The sequence below is a fragment of the Miscanthus floridulus genome, chromosome 4 (assembly GCF_019320115.1).
Source record: "Miscanthus floridulus cultivar M001 chromosome 4, ASM1932011v1, whole genome shotgun sequence".
NCBI lineage: Eukaryota > Viridiplantae > Streptophyta > Magnoliopsida > Poales > Poaceae > Miscanthus > Miscanthus floridulus.
In genome coordinates this window covers 5,501,037-5,518,520 of record NC_089583.1, presented here as the reverse complement: position 1 = coordinate 5,518,520, position 17,484 = coordinate 5,501,037, and the positions used below count along the sequence as shown (strand labels likewise).

Genomic DNA, 17,484 nt, shown 5'->3' with positions numbered 1-17,484 from the left:
TAGGAACTCAATTCTTTACCTGCAATGCTCAGCCTGCTCGAGGAACCGATGTTCTAGATCTGGCGTCTTGGTAGGTTCTGGATCTCAAGTCTTGGTTGTTGAAGATCCTTGTTCTTGCAAAATATCAATAGGCTATACATAGAGTAACAGACAGTGAGGCTTCAGTTTAATAGAGATCATAGGGGATAGAGAAGCTAGACATTCTAACTACATTGTAACAACGTTGCTTGTAAGCTCTACCTGAAGGTCAAATGAATGTGACAAGAGGTAGTAGTATGTTCACAGTATTTTGTTAGACTCCACCTACAAAATAATTATGTAGTTACTAACAATATTCTCTATTGATTTCTGAAAATGCAGAACTACTTGTTCAGTTGTTCTGTTTCATTACTTATGTTTAGTAGTGAGGACAAAAAGAAAGAGTAGATCAGTAGATAGTTTACCATAGAAGAGAACGGAGTGCTTTGTTCAAATGTTGTCTTACTTGCTTATTGATATTTGTACTATTTCTAAGCTAAAAACGAGCCAGATTTGTCTAGTCTTACAGTAGCTAAAGAAAATAAATAGCCTGTAGCATATCTTCATGTCACCTAAATAGATTTATGTTCAGTTGGTGTATGAACTTATTGACAATTGTATTTACATGCTCATATGTGTTTGGAGGAAGCAGGCATGGCTTGGGCAGCAGCATGACATGGAAAACCTGTCAAAGAAAATCAAGAACAGGTTTGTTCCCTTTCTATTTGATTTCTGTTTTATATTCGATCAATCTGGGCCTGTGTTAAGAGCCACATGTTGTTCTGCTATATCTTTCAATTCTTTGTTCATATCTTGACTTTGTAGCATTGCAAGGAGTGCTTATTTACTTTGCTATCTGTTTAATTCTTTTTCCTGCTATCTGTTTATTTCTTAGCAGATTTACTTTGTACATTCTTTTAGAACAAACCATTTGTAGAATTGCAAAGAGTGCTGATTGACAGTTTGTAGGGAAACAAGCAGGTCGACATCAACATTCAGTAAAGGTGCAGCTCTCAACTTGTAATTAAATTCTGAGCCAATGCATAGTACAGGTTCCACATTACTGAATTCTGAGCAAATGCATATACATGTCCCACATTACTGAATTCATATGAATACTCCCTACTACTATGATCTGTACTAGTTAAATTTCATGAGCTCTGTTTCTTCTACTCTTGTGTAAACTATAGACCTGTAGACTAACTACACATGGGATCTTTACATTTTCTTAATACATGAGCAGTGGACTGCAGATTAGTATAACTTTATTACCAAATACCAATACTGCCCCTTCCTTTTTTGTGCCTATTCACTACTAATTGCATTTGACTCTTTCCTTATGTAGTGCCATTTAATTTGCTTGCAAGCAAATATCAAGTACAGATTTATCATTTTCTTCCCATAGTTTCAGTAGCAGCATATTATTTTAAATTTCTGTACTTGAAATCAGCTGGTGGCTAGAATTTGGAAAGACAATGACCTGTATGCTTTCAAGATAAAGTTTCAAGCTTACACACCACCGGTTGCACTCTCAATTCTGAACTGTATTCTTTGAAAACAAAGCCACATGAACTGTTAGAATGATTAAGTTAGAATGCTACCTACACAAGGTTATAACAAAACCATCTAAGTATATTTCAAACCAACCTGGATGGAACATATTGTTTTACTCATGCTTACATGAGAACAGGGAAGAGAGCTAATTGACATTGGACACTTTACATGTATAAAAAAGAGAGGAGAACAAAAGGCCTTCAGATTTGTAATGATAGTCATAATGTGATAGCAATGGGATAGCAGATTCACTCATAGATTTACTTGTACCTATGATGTGTGGCGTTCAAATCTGAATGTCTCTAGTGTTTTTTATTAAATTATTACCAATCAACATATGTTCAAGGTTCCTGAGTAAACTAGCTAGGACAATAGTTTAAGTTTCTCAGAGATTGTGATTGCTGTAGAGACGTTGGTCTGACTATTGTGATTGCTGTAGAGACGTTGGTCTGACTGTGATTAATTTCTAAGGCCACTCTCTTAGAAGTAGAATTAATTTTTTGTACTGTTTGTATAGTACACACATATTAATCTACAGTTATTTTATTGATGATAATTTCTACTCTCTAGAAAGAAGGAAGCGACATTGCATAGGAAGGTCCAAGATGCAGTCTACAGAGTTGAAAGGTATGTACAGCCTCCATGATATTTTACCTCTGCAGTTTAGAGCAACTGAAGCCATCAGCTAGACCACTGTTGGGCAGCATAAGCAGCAATTTGGCACTGCATAGCTTAGCTCTGTTTTCTACAGGTTTGAGCAGCAGCATTTTTATCTCATGATGCAGGGCAGTGTGGATTCACATAGGTGAAATGTCATGTTCAAGCTACAAGGTGAAACGGTGAATTAATTCTCATGTAATCATTAGCTAATGATCAGTTCCTTGCTTGTGTGATTATTCAAGCTTTATCTCTGGTCTGTAGCATTTATGTGCTGTTTTTCCTTTGCCAATTGACAGCAGTAGTTGCTCCTGACCACATTGATTTGTATTTTGTTCTGCAACTTGTTATTTCTAGAAGCAGGTCTGCAGCAGGGAGATCAGTTCCTTGCTGTATGTATTTTTCAGACTGAAAACCTATAGGGTCACTATCAACTCTACCTTTCTAGATGTAGATGGGTTATTTGAGTTATTTGTTGGTTAAGTGGTTTACTTGTTGGTTCTAGGTTAGTTAGCTACCTCTGCATTTATCTTTCTGCCATCTCTGAGACTTGTATGTTTTCCTAGGACACCATTGTTGTAGTTGGTAGAGCAAAAGTAATCGCTATAGGGATTGGTTCTTCCATTGAGATAAAATTATGCACACCCATCAAATTGAACATATCAATTTGTTCAGTCCAAACCAGCATTTGTTACTCTTAGATAATTATCTGTTGTTGCATTGTGAGATAGTGTTGAGGTAATTTTTTTTCCTAATGAATGGTCTGAGCGACTGAAAGAGTGCAATTAAGGTAGTCCAACGATGGTTTTTTGTTAGTCCAATGATGGCAATATAATATTTAAGAAACGTGATGGACTGAATAAAATAAAGCTGCAATCTCATATCATTCATGTCATATTTGTAGAAATGGGAAGTCTGGAAGAATTATTTGTTAGAGGGGATACTTTTTGTCCGACCATTTTTTCTTTAACTAGTTAATTTCATTTATTTAATAGTGGAAGCTATAATGGATGATCTTTTTTGTTGCTGCTCAATAGAACAAATTTTCCCTGGTGCCATCATTCTTGTTTGTATGATTTTTGTCCCATCGGTGGTCTTGCTGCGAGCTTCACAAGTATGCCAAATATCCTGCAGGTTGTCAAGATCGTTTATTGCTGTGGATAAGTCATATGTCCATGGCTGTCTTCGCGTTCAACGCATTGCATCACGTCGAAGGATGAAGTACATCAAAGTTTATTATTTTTTCTATCATGTATATTGTATTTTTAGCCTATAAGTTTGTATATGCTGAATCCATTGTATACATCAACTCATTATTACCATTGTATACATCTATTCATTATTATATGAATAAATAAATGTCTATTATATGATTGGTGTATCTTGTGATGAATGTTATTATACTATTGATGTGCTAAATACGTGGCAATTGGTTGTGATGTCAACATCCACGTCATTGTATAAATGATGATGTGGCTATTCAATCTATGACGGTTATATTCTATCACAAACATTGGGCTTGGGTTGGGCTAAGTGGGATCTCGGGCTAAGCTATGACGGTCTATAACCGTCATGGATTGCGTTAATCTATGATGGTTTTCAAATAACCGTCATGCACATCAATCCATGATGCTCAATACATGACGATACCTAAAACCGTCATGGATGCTATTTTGTGACGGTTATTTAGCGATCGGTGACGGAATTGAATCGTCATGTATTAATAGGATTTCTTGTAGTGTGATAAGTTTCGACAAGAGTTAATGCCATTTCTTTCTATGCATAAGAGCATCTCCAGCAGTGCCCCCTACTTAACTCCATACTTTGGATTTGGTTAGTGGAGATAAAAAAACCAACTCTAGCAGGTCCTATACTAGACCCCAAAATTTGTTGGTCTCCTATTTTTCCCCCATCACCTCCTATTCCTGTTGGCCCCCTACTCCACTCCTTGGTTGGCCTCCTACTTTTCACCCATCACCTTTTATTCCTGTTGGCCCCCTACTCCACTCCTAGTTTTTTTTCTCTGACTTCTTCCCCATGCGGTCTGCCCCAACTGTGTGCCCCTCTTCGGTGATGTGGCCTGCCCCGACGTGGCTCCCCGGCGGCGTGACCAGGAATGGCACGGCCCTCCCCGGCCACTTCCTGGCGCGGCTCTGCCACCCCGCTGCCGTCACAGCTCCCGGCACACGGGGCGAGGCTTTGCCCCGGCATGATTCTTTCCCGGCGCGGCCTCCTCCAGCCACTCCCTCGACGGCGTCCTGCTCCCCATCCCCAAGGCCGAGTTCGTCAATGGTGACAACAAAGGGGATGATATATGGGTCCCACATGTCATTCTCTGTGAGCATGGATTTGGGTGGCGTATTTTAGGTAGCAACGTAGCTGGAGCGAACAAAAATAATAGGTAGTATTGAAATAGGCGGCTAACCAGATAGAGAAGTAGGGGATTCATTTTGGGCAGTGTTAATTTGATGGAGATGCTCTAACCGTATGTTCGAGTCTGATCAAACTTATGCATGCAAAGAAAGAGTGACAAAATTCTGTGAAAGCATGATTGAATGAATCGTGCACCAATGGAAAATCAAGGATGGAAGGCGTGTGCTCGAGGAATTGATAATGATGTAGTTTTTTTAAAAAAAGGGGAAACTCATCACGATTGCTTTTGCTTAATTGCTTAGTTCTACTTGTAAATTAATGAATGATGTGGCAGTTGCTTACGTTAGTTTTAACCGTCGTGCGACACGTGAGTTGCTCGGTAGGTACGAAAATTGCATGCAAGGTCAAAACTGCTTTGTGTAGATGTCAGAATTGAGTAACGAATATTTTTTCCGAATTTGAGCGACGTACTGCCTCAAGTTATTACGAGTAAATGCCACATCATCCCTCACTAAATACAATTACTACTTCATGTATTGGTGTCACCTCTCACTAGATACTTCAGGTATGGACAACCAATCATTCCATAATTTGATTCAATAGCTTTTTATTAGGTTTTTCCATTTACTTGCGCAGTTTTAACTAGATCCGATGCAATAACCATGTTGACCAATCTCATACTTATGCATCTATATTTCTAGAAAAAACCTGCTGTGACGTGTTTGCATCCTTCTAGTTTCTTCTATTTTTTAGGATCTTCCTGCTTTTAAGTTCGATTATACGTAGAAGGGTAGAAAGGCGACTGAGGCATCTCTACTAAATTTTGAGAAAATAAAGACACAATAGTTTTTCTCAATCCAAAGTACACATTACCAGTATTAAATGTTGACATTGCACATGCATTTGGTTTTTTTCTCGGAGCTAGGGGTGAATATGGATCGTGTTGGCAGAGTATTTGTATCCATAGTAGGCCAATAACGAAAACAATCGGTCATCATAGTAGGCCAATAAAAACCGGCTCTACGCAATAACTACTTCATCTTCGGGGCTTATTAATACGTACCACAAATGCCTTAATGGACTTCTCCCATAGCCACTCTTACTCGATCTGATCCCAAGCACTTAAGCAACAAGTCTTCGGCGGTTCTCCAATAGAGCTCATCATTATACAACACATACTTGAAAGTGCTCCATCGAACACTTTTATCAATTTTAGCACTTGGATCACGTAAATATCTCAGCAAGGCAGTCCTCCAATCTTCTAAATCGGCCCCGACATCACTGGAGGTTACATCAGGCCGATTTGGTAACTTCACGGGTGAATTGATTGGACTGGTCACAGAGGAGTCGGCTGAGTTGATAGGGGCAATTGGCTTAGCCGACCTGGAGGAGTTGGCCTGGCCGACTAGGGCAGTCGGCCTAGCCGACTGGGCTTCTGCAGAGGGTGAGTCGGCTTAGCCGACTGGAAGCCGACTGGATCGTACCTGCACGGGAAAAGCTTTAAATTTCATGCATCGACTATTCTTGAATATAAAAATTGTGCCCACCAACATCGTAGTCAGATGCTTATTGAGCTAACATGTTGGCCTTTTGATTTTCATGGCTCGGAATATGCCGAATTCGAAATTCGGCAAAATAGTCAATGACATCAAGGCAAGCATCAAGACAGTTCTTAGTGACCCTTCTAAACATTGAAATTCACCAGCAACTTACTATTCCACTAGGAAGGAACAACCATAAGCCTCAACATGTTTTATCTCCATGGAACGCAACATGGTCAACCCGAATAAGAGAGCTTCATATTCGGTTTGATTGTTGGTGCAATAGAAATCTAATTGGCTTGACATTCTAATTTCAGCACCATTAGGAGAAACAAGAATAATACCAACACCTTGGCCATCTTTACAAACTGATCCATCAAAACATAATTTCCATGGAGTAAAAGTAAGGTAATTGACTTCATCATCTAAATCAATACCATGCTCAACAATAAAATGAGCAACATTTGCCTATCCTTCCACGAAGAATTGGCCGATATAACATGTGCTTTATCACATTGGCCTGGCAAGCAACAGCACATGTACTAGACAAAAGATAATGTCTTATCTTAGCACAAGCAAAATACAATGATAAGCATAATTTCTCTATATGGGCATACCTTGTCTCGGGATCAAGAAGACGGCGACCAAGATAAGCTATTACATATTCTTTACCTTCGTCTTCTTGAGTCAAAATAGCCCCAATTACTTTCTCTTCAATGGCAATATATAATTTGAAAGGAACTCTTCTTCTAGGTGCATGAAGAACTAGCGGTGCTGACAAATATTCCTTTATCTTCTCAAATGCCTCTTGTTGCTTTGCCTCCCAAGTGAATTCAGATTCATCCTTCAGCTTCAATATAGGGGTGAAAGGAATAATTTTTCCAGACAAGTTAGCAATAAATCTCCTTAAGTAGTTCACTTCTCCCAAGAACTTTTGCAAGTCCTTCTTGCATGTAGGCGCCTGAACTTTCTTGATCTTCTCTATCCTCTTGGGATCAACCTCTATGCCCTTATCATGAATTATGAAGCCTAAGAACTTTCCAGCCGATACTTCAAAAGCACATTTAAATGGGTTCATCTTTAATCCATAGCGGCGAATCCTCTCAAAAGCAAGATGCAAATCGGCCAAATGAGATTTATGGGCAGCCGATTTAATCACAATATCATCAATGTAAACTTCCATAATCACCCCAATTAGATCATGGAAAATCAAATTCATAGCTCTTTGATAAGTAGCACCTGCATTCTTCAGCCCAAATGTCATCACAACCCACTCAAAGAGACCAACAAACCTAGGACATATGAAGGTCGTCTTAGACATATCTTCTTCGGCCATGAAAATTTGATTATAACCAGCATTACCATCAAGAAAGCTAATAACCCGGTGTCCTGGAGCATCATCAATAAGCATATCGGCATAGGATATTCATCTTTCGGAGTAGCTCTATTCATATCTCTAAAATCAATATAGACTCCAATCTTTCCAGAATCCTTCTCTCAATAGGCACAATATTAGAGACCCACTCCGCATACTTGCATGGCTGAATAAACCCCGCTTGCAACAGCCGATTAATCTCCTCTTTAATCCTATCATAAATTGTAGAATTAAATAGACTGGGGTTTTGCATGAAAGGCCTGAATCTTTTCTTAATGGGGAGCCGATGCTCAACAAGCTCTCGGCTCAATCCAGGCATCTCTGTATAATTCTATGCAAAACAATCAACATATTCCTTGAGAAGCGCGGCTAACTCTTCTTTGTAATTGGCTTCCAAGTTTTGATTAATAAACGTCGGCCAGGGCATAGAGCCATCGCCAATATCAACCCGTTCCAAAGGATCGATCGACGTAAAAGCTTGGCCCAACTTATCGAGCTCATCAAAATCATCAATAGCCTCATAGGCATCGGTCTTATTAGCTCGATACTGTTCAACAAGATATTTCAACCATTCAACGTTGGCATCCATTATAATAATGATTACATGATGATATTGAGCCGATTATCAATCGTCTTCAAAGATATAGGGACAAAACCTTGCCTGGTTACACTAATGTTGACACAAAATGTGACACACTGTGCCTCACACACAGCAAGCCGGAAAGCGTGGCTTCAATCGGGTTCCCGGGTGCTTCGTGATCCGGAAGCGTGCCAGTCAGTTTGACCTGAAAACTAACAAGGGATAAAACAATTAAATGCCAAACCGGAACATGTCGGGTGAGACCAGACAGTTCCACATATACGGCCCTGAAGCCACTTACAACGACATACGGCTATAGAGAGCTGTCTGCCAACAAGTTTATAAACCATTCAGCTAATCGTAAGATGAATGCACGTAAAGACCTGATTGCCGAATGCATGTGCATGGGAAGACATGTTTGAAACAAGTGAAATTAATTATGAGTTAATGCATAACCAAGCTCAGCAGTCCAGCCGAATTGGGGTCCATGAAGAAGGAACGTGCAAATAAAAACGATTAAACTAATCTAAAACCTGCATCTGCCGCACGACACCTGGTTTCGTTAAAGCTTAAACGTGATTAACATGCATGAACCCGCGACATGTGACAATCTAGATTAAAATAACTCAGCCATTATGAGCATGTTATCTATTTGCAAAGGTAGTATGAAAAGCAATGATCGTCGAAGCACGAATAAAACCATAAGAGAGAGCCGAACAATATCAATCTAGATTGGGCAGAAGTGTGTTACAAATATATAAAATATTTAAAACATGCAACACTGGATAACTTAATGAATCTATTTAGATTTGCCATATCTAATAGAGCCGATAACTATCTTGCTTTCACTAAGCATATTGAGCAAACGCCTGCCGCACGGTATCTACTCATAAACAAAGCATAAGCAAAGACTTCTTGATTGTCAAGCAAAGATCCGCCAGCACGACCATTGAAAACAAACAAGACTACTTGCATCACGTTTAAATCCACCGCATGATACTAAACATGATAACAAGGTTGTCGGAACTTACGGAGGTCGACGGATCGATGACTCCTCTCGAAGAACTCGACGACACGACAAAAGGACTCGAAAGTTGGCACGGGGCCGGTTGTATTGATTTGGTTGTGAACCCTATTACAATGGTCGAGGGTCAATATTTATACCCTAGACAAAACACGAGTCCTAGAAGACTACGATTTACAAAGGAACTTTTAAACAAACTTGGAAACTTACGATTCCTTACCCTAAACTCTCAGAGTCCTTTATTATTACAACTTTCATCTTTTCGATCGGCCTCGCCTGCCATCTTCTGCTTTCCCGAATGGAGTCACCGCCTTCTGGAGTAACCGACCGCACAAGCATTTAGCCGACCGCTTGTTTTGTTTGCCGAATACCCTTCTTCCCGCATGCGGGTCCACCTGTCATCCTCCAGAATCGACCAAAATCCAGTGTTAACACATGCCCCCTCAATTTCGGGATAAAAGTTGTTTTATTCTGAAATTGACCACAAGCTCCTTCTTCCTCCTAGGTCAGCACCGTTCAACACCGCAGCCGCTGCCCAAAAATTCAAGCTTTCAGCGCAACCTCGGACCTACTTCGAATCTTCAATGGCGACCCAGGATGAAATCCCAGAGGTAAACTTTACTTATATTCGGCAATTTTCATTTGATCCTCCCGTTCCTCTTTTGGCTTATTCCTCTTTGATTTCAATCACCTTCTAAAGGAATACAAGAACCAGATTTTGATCCCCTATGCTGCCAACCTCGACTCCTATTTCCTCGGCCCAATGGGAAATCCTGACCCTTCTGAAATTATCGAGAAGGAAACCCAAAGAATCCCTTTCAAATCTGGGATCATCTCGCCAAACCGATGGCCAAACACGTTCAAGAATTGGCCATTTCCCCCAATCGCCGGATGGCGGAATTGGTACAGGAGAATGCTGGAGAAAAGCAGCAGCCACTGGGAAAGTCAAGACATCAGTCATTGTCTGGAATTATCCTTAGCAGAAACACCCAGAAATGATTCCCTTTTGATAGCAGCTTCCCATTTTTGGTCTGACACTATTAATGCCTTCATCTTTGGTCATGGTATGATGACCATCACTCTAGCCGACGTGTTCATGATGACTGGCTTGAACGTGTCACTGCCAGTATACCCCTATAAGTACAAGAGCAAAAGTAATCAAAGAGCCGTTAGCTCTGGATGTGGATGGGTCAAACACATCCAGAACTACATGAATGCATCTGGCACCGTCTCTGACAAAGAGTTGAAAGCCTTCATGAATATGTGGCTATGCAGATTCATCTTCTGTGGAAAATCCAATGAACCAACCCTGAATCACATGGTGATGGCTGAAGACTTAGCTGCAGGCACTCAGATCCCACTAGGCAAATATCTCTTAGGGTCTGTTTATCATATGATGCATCAGATTACTCTTCAGATGCGCCAAGGTGGAGAAATCTCTTGTGTGAATGGTCCCTGGTGGCTAATTCAAATGTGGCTCCAGCTATATATGCATCAGATAACCTCTGTGAGCCTCTTCAATCTAAGTTTTCCTTCAGTTAACTATGCTGAAGGCAGTACAGCAAAGGTTAAGGCTTGTCAGACTTATGGGGAAGCAGCATCATCTATAAGCATTGACATAGACATCGGTCATTTCTTCAAGCTATTTTTCAAAGGATTCGGCAATGTGCTCTGGTTTCCTTACAGAGAAAATGAAAATTTGACTTTGCCCTGCAAGTTTAGCTATGAAATTGGTTGTTCAGGTCAAGAATCCACGGAGATTTTCAACTCCTTTATCAAACCTTGCACTCTGCCAGCCGAATTTCATCATGGGAGGTTAGTGCAATCCACCTATGAATTCTACTATCCAAATATGGTGGCCAGACAATTAGGATGTGGCCAACTGCCTCCAAGATTCCTCTTCTCAACAATCATAAAGTCAAGGGAAGTAATAACAGAAAGAATGGAAGCCAAGAAAATCTTTGAATTAGGATGGGAATTGCCAACATACGAACCATCTCCATTTGGGCTAATAGATGTTGCTCATCCCTTCTTTGTCTCTTGGTGGCAAGAATGGCATGCTCATATCTTCAATATATCAGTTCATTCTTTATGCAAAAACTTGCAACCCGATTTTGCTTCTGATAGTGAGGTAATTTCATTATGCTCATCATTTCTTGCTCTTGAATCCACTTCTTATTTTAACATCTGGTTATGCACAGGATCTTGAGTTTACTCCCCCAGCCAAAGCAATCCAGTACTATTCGGCTGGTCCCAAGCCTGCTCTGGGGTTTGATGCTCCAAACTTAAAGGAATTCATGAAAACTCCTGCAACTTTGGATTCAGTACCTTTAAAGGCACTCATGAGAACTCCTGCTACTTCAGCTGCTGCATCTTCAAGAGGAAAAAGCAAAAGGAAAACACCTGAAAGTTTTCTCTTACCCAAGAAACCAAGGACCAAGAAAGCCAAATTATCTCTTAAGGTATGAACCTTTTATTCTCTATCAGATTACCAACCTCACTTAGCAGTAAACCTGACCACCTCTACATTCATTACTTCCATTGCAGCCACAAGTCGAAATTCCCACACTAGGCAATACCTCAGCACCTGTAGAACCAACCCCTGAAGTTTCTACTGAAGATGAAGAAATCCATGATAGCGAAACTTCAGAGACTCATGAAGCTGAAGGTTCAAAGGCTCATAAATCTGATGAGACTATAGGTAACATTGTTCAACCAATTCTCTTTTTCTCCTTTCTTTTTTTTCTTAATAACATCTATCTCTTATGCTCATTATCATTTACTTTATTGAGAATAGATGAAATCTTAGATGAACTGGCAAGGGAAACTTCTCCTGATCAAGCTCCAAACCCGTCCCTTCTGAACCTCCAGCCAAGTTCTCCAGCAAGCCAGGGTATAACCCATCCTGATGATCAATCAGCTCAGCAGGTAATGCCTTGTCTTATACTATATTTTAGCAAAATTACCCAATCGGCTAACACCTCCTTTCTTCTCTTTTCTTTAGAAGAACATCACTAAACCGACCACCAGTTACTCCTTCTCTATTGAGGACTACATCATTGAGAAAGGTGAAGAGATCACTTCTCATCAAACCTTATCGCTGGAAAATCAGGCTCGGCTAAAAGAGGTGATCATTCTGCTGAACAAGGATACCATTAGTCTGGTTCAGGATGCAGACCAGATAAAAGACCTCCTTGAACTCATTGATCAAGATATCCCCTCTGCTCTCAAGGCCCCCCTAGAATCTGCAGCCCATCTTGATGACCACTTTGCTATGGTGAGAAGGGCAACCAAGAACATATCTTCGAGGGCTGCTCTGCAGAAGGATAGATCTTTGAAAAAGCTGGAGATTAAAGATCTTCACTCTCATATCCAGACTACAAGAAATTCCTTGACAACCTTGGAGCCTGAACTGAAAGCCATGGAGGATGAAAAAAGCAGACTAGAAGCTCAACTAGCCGAACTGAATGCCAAAATTCAGTCTCACAGGGCCCATATAGCTAATTTGCCGAAGGACATAGAAGCAGCTTCACTAAAGATAACTTCGACCATCAAAGAAGACCAGCAAATCAAAACCAAGTTATCCAGCATCCAGAGTTCTGAAGATGAAGATCAAAAAGTGCTAGATAATGTTAGCCGAATCAGGACTGAAGCCATAGAGGCAATCAATCATCTTCTGAACAAGTAGACATTGGGTTTGTAATAAACTTAAGTGTGATATCCTCTTTCCCTTGATCAACCAACTTTATGTTTACTTATTTTTATTCATTCGAAAAAAGCAATCGGCCATTTTCCCTTAAATTACTCGATTAGAATGTAGCCGATTGTCTCCATTCTTCCAATAGCCGAACGAATCCTAATTTAAATGTTGTGAGGGTATAGCCGAACAATGCTGGCTCCAACAAATCAGGGAGACAGTCGAGCGACGTCCGATTTAACCCATGCCTGGCCCAGCCCAGTAGCGGCCCAGCTGAAAGGGAAAAACCCTACTCCACCGTTCGGCATTCTCGCCCCACGACTCCGTAGAATTCGCCACGACTCTTCGCTCCGGCTTATAAATAGACCCTTCCGTTAGCCTTCATCGCTATCTTCGCTTTAGCGTTCTCACATCCGTCTCCTCCACTTCCTTCGTTCGATTCATTCCAGAAGAAAACCCTAACCTCCACCAAAGCAAATGGCGAACAGTGGCGACCGTGGCAAGCGTCCTGCCGACGGGGAGGCTGAAGGAAGCAGAGCATCGCGCTGCCGGCGTCGTGGGTACGATTCGGCTTTTTGCCCCCTTGCAATTTTCTTGTTCATCTCTTAGTTTCGATTTTTTCTTCCTCATTCATCAGGATAAGGGTTATCAGCTCCAGCCAATATCATCTCCTTCCTCCGGCAACAGCAGCTCAACCGGGAACTCCATCATCCGGCTCTTCCAGCTCTTCAAGCTCCTATCATTCCAATCCTTGGGGCCCGGCGGAACCAGCAGATGCACACCATCCGTACTCTCACGAGGAGGCGCTCAAGTTTCGCCAGGAGAGGGACGAAGCCCGGGAGGAGCTAGGCGACGTCTCCAAGAAATTCGGCATCGATCAAGCCGAATGGGAGGACCAGCGGAAGCAACTCTGCGACGCCATCACCGGTTTGATATCTTCATTTGGTTTTATCATTCTGGCTTCCCTTGCTTGCTGACCCATTTTTTTTCTTTTCTGCCCAGCTCTTTCTGCGGAGAATGACCGCTTGAAGGCGGCGGCGAACAAGATTGCCGACAAGGTGAATGCCCAGGGGGAGACATCCGAGGCACGCCTTGATGCTGTGGACGGCCGTATTGATCAGGCCGTCATCCAAGGTGTGCACCTTGGCGCTTCTCTCGGGCTGGCGGCAATGACCTCCCGAACCAACGAGGACTACTCCTTCCAGCCAGTTGGCTTCGCTGGAGGACGCCCGGACGAGATCGACGACATCGATGAGCGTCTGGAGGCCTACGATGATCATGCCGCTGCCCTTGCCGAATCCACAAACCCCCAGTCCGTCCTCAACAAGTTATTTGAGGAGTAGTTTGTATTAGGATGGACTTCTATAAATAATCTCGTCTTTTGGAAGAATACTTATTTCTTTGATTCTTTTCGGTAAAATTCTGCCTGCGACTGTCAGAAAAATGCTGAAAACAACCCGGTCTTGCATAAACATTCTTGTGCTAGAGGCGATGCAAACTGCATCGGCTATTTTGTGCTAAAGGCGATATGAACAATATCGGCTATTCTCAGTCTTATATCTGATTTTTAGGCTAAAGGCGATTTTCTCTTTATCGGCTTTTCTGATCTACATTCATGAACCAACCTCAACACTGGGGTAATATTTCTTAAGAAATCTTCCATTGATAGCTCTGGTAAACTCCTCTCCAAATAAAGTCCTCAATATGTATGCATTGCCAGGTACACATTCTACTATTCGGAAAGGACCTTCCCAATTTGGAGACCATTTGCCGAACGCCCTATCCTTTGTTCCAACTGGCAATATAGTTTTCCAAACCAAGTCTCCTTCTGCGAACTGCTTCAGCCTAACCCTTTTGTTATAATACTTGGCGACGCGTATTTTATTTTTCTCAATATTTTCCAATGCCTTGAGACGAATCAAATGTAAATCTTCCAATTCATCTATCATCAGATTCTTATAATCTTCTTCTGCCAATTCTTTCTGTAACACAACTCGCCTTGAACCCGACCGTAATTCCCATGGTAATACAGCATGATGCCCATAAACCAGTTCATAGGGAGACGTTTGAGTGGACCCATGACAAGCCATTCGGTAAGCCCACAATGCTTCATTAAGAACCAAGTGCCATCTCCTTGGTTTTTCATCAATCTTCTTCTGGATGATTTTAATCATAATCTTATTTGATGCTTCTGCCTGACCATTAGCTTGTGCATAATAAGGAGAAGAATTATACAACTTAATCCCCATACCTTTGGCAAAGTCACAGAATTCTGAAGAAGTAAACTGAGTTCCTTGATCAGTCGTTATAGTTTGAGGAATCCCGAATCTGTGAATTATATGTTCCTTAACAAAACTGATCATATTCTCTGACGTTACCTTCTTCAAAGGGATAGCTTCAACCCACTTGGTGAAATAATCCGTGGCCAAGAGTACAAATTTGTGTCCCTTACTAGAAGGAGGATTGATCTGACCAATTAAATCTACACCCCATCCTCTGAACGGCCAAGGTTTGATTATGGGATTCATAGCAGATGCTGGAACTTTTTGAATATTGCCGAATTTTTGACAATTGTGACACCCTTTGTAATATTCAAAACAATCCTCCAACATAGTCGGCCAAAAATAACCAGTTCTCCTAATTATCCACTTCATCCGATAAGCTGACTGGTGTGCACCACACAATCCTTCGTGAACCTCATACATCACTTTCTTGGCCTCTTCTTGACTTAAACATTTTAGCAATACTCCATCGACGGACTTGTAATATAACTGATCATCAAGGAACACAAATTTGAGAGCTTTGTACCTGAGTTTTCGGGAAACCTTTTGAGATGGACCTTTCAGATAATTGGTAATTTCGTATCTCCAATCACCATCTACTTGATCAGTATTTAAAACACCTTCTTCTATAGCAAAAACCTCCCGACTCTCTCGATATCCAGAAGCAGCTTGAGCTAACTTATTTGCTTCTTCATTGCACTCCCTAGGGATATGATGCAAGGTTACTACCAGAAAACTCTTCAAAAGTTCTCTACACTCTTCATAATATTCTCTTAACACATTGTTCTTGCATTCATACTGACCACTCAGTTGATTAATCACCAACTCAGAATCCCCAAAGATTTCAACAGCAACGGCCTTTACTTCTATAAGAAGCTGAAGCCCTCTAAGCAACGCTTCATACTCTGCCTGATTATTAGTAACATGAAATTCAATAGGAACCGCATACTCAAAAGTTTTTCCTTGTGGGGAAATCAAGAGAATACCAGCACCACCACCTTTGTTACAAGATGATCCATCGAAGAACAAGGCCCAAGGCACAATGCTCATTGCCTCAACAGAAAGATCCCGATGTTGGGTAATAAAATCGGCAATAATTTGACCCTTTACCGCCTTTGCCGATCCATACCTTAAATTAAATTCTGACAATGCTAAAATCCATTTGCCAATTCTTCCATTCAAAATCGGCATTGATAGCATATGTTTGATTACATCAAAACTAGAAACTACCACGCATTCGGCATTCAACAAATAGTGCCGAAATTTGGTACATGAGTAATACACACACAAGCAAAGTTTTTCTGTAGCCGAATACCTTGTCTCCGGGTCTAGCAGCTTTCGGCTAAGATAAGCTATGACTCTTTCTTTTCCTTCAAATTCTTGCATAAGGGCCGATCCTATTGTTAGGCTACCGGCCGCCACATACAACTTAAAAGGCTTGTCAAGTTGCGGAGGTACCAGCACAGGTGGTGCTTTCATATATTGCTTGATCTCATCAAAAGCCTTTTGTTGTATGTCACCCCATACAAATTTTTGATCTTTCTTGAGCTTTAATAAAGGAGAAAAGGGTAAAACTCTCTCTGATAGATTGGATATGAATCTTCTTACAAAGTTGATTTTGCCTAACAATGATTGTAATTCTGTGAGATTGGTTGGTGGCACAACTTTGTCTATTGCTTCCATGCTCTTTTTCCCAACTTCAATTCCTCCTTTATGAACTAAAAATCCCAAAAACTCACCGGCTGAAACTCCAAAGGCACATTTGTTTGGATTCATCTTCAAGCCATGCTTCCTTGTGCACTCCAGAGTCTTTCTTAAATCAGCTAAATGTCCTTCATGATTTCTAGACTTGACCACTACATCATCGATGTAGATCTCTATAATCTTGCCGATCAGCTCGTGAAAAATATAATTCATAGCTCTTTGATAAGTTGCACCGGCATTCTTTAACCCAAATGTCATGACTATCCATTCAAACAAACCAATATGACCAGGACATCTGAAAGCTGTTTTCGAAATATCCTCCATTGCCATAAAAATTTGATTATAGCCAGCATTACCATCCATAAAACTAATGACTTCATAACCTGCTGCTGCATCTACCAGTAAATCGGCAACTGGCATTGGGTAACCATCCATGGGAGTAGCCTTATTAAGATTTCTGAAATCTATGCAAACTCTCATTTTTCCATTTTTCTTGTATACCGGTACTATATTTGAAATCCACTCTGCATACTTGCATGGCCGAATGAAGTTTGCTTCTATTAATCTTTCAACCTCCTTCTTCACATCGGCCAATACTTCCTCTTTGTATATCTTCCGTGGAGGTTGTTTGTAAGGACGAAATCCAGGTTTAATGGGTAATCGATGCTCAACAATGGAA

The 17,484-nt window shown here is 41.0% G+C and overlaps 1 protein-coding gene across 2 annotated transcripts in view; it reads left to right on the top strand.

The window, feature by feature from the left end:
- LOC136549346 (uncharacterized) overlaps positions 1–3,544 on the top strand; it is a 53,480-nt gene extending 49,936 nt beyond the window's left edge. The window contains exons 2-5 of one of the 2 annotated variants that reach the window (XR_010781880.1): positions 671–726; positions 940–1,022; positions 2,143–2,199; positions 2,358–3,544. Coding sequence is in view for 1 of the 2 variants with exons in the window: in XM_066540594.1 (XP_066396691.1) it covers positions 664–726; positions 917–977 (124 nt within the window). In the remaining variant the exon portion in view is untranslated. Of the gene's footprint in view, positions 1–663; positions 727–916; positions 1,023–2,142; positions 2,200–2,357 lie in introns of those variants that run through there. The other variant, XM_066540594.1, reaches the window with a different exon arrangement.
- The last annotated feature ends 13,940 nt before the right edge of the window (positions 3,545–17,484 follow it).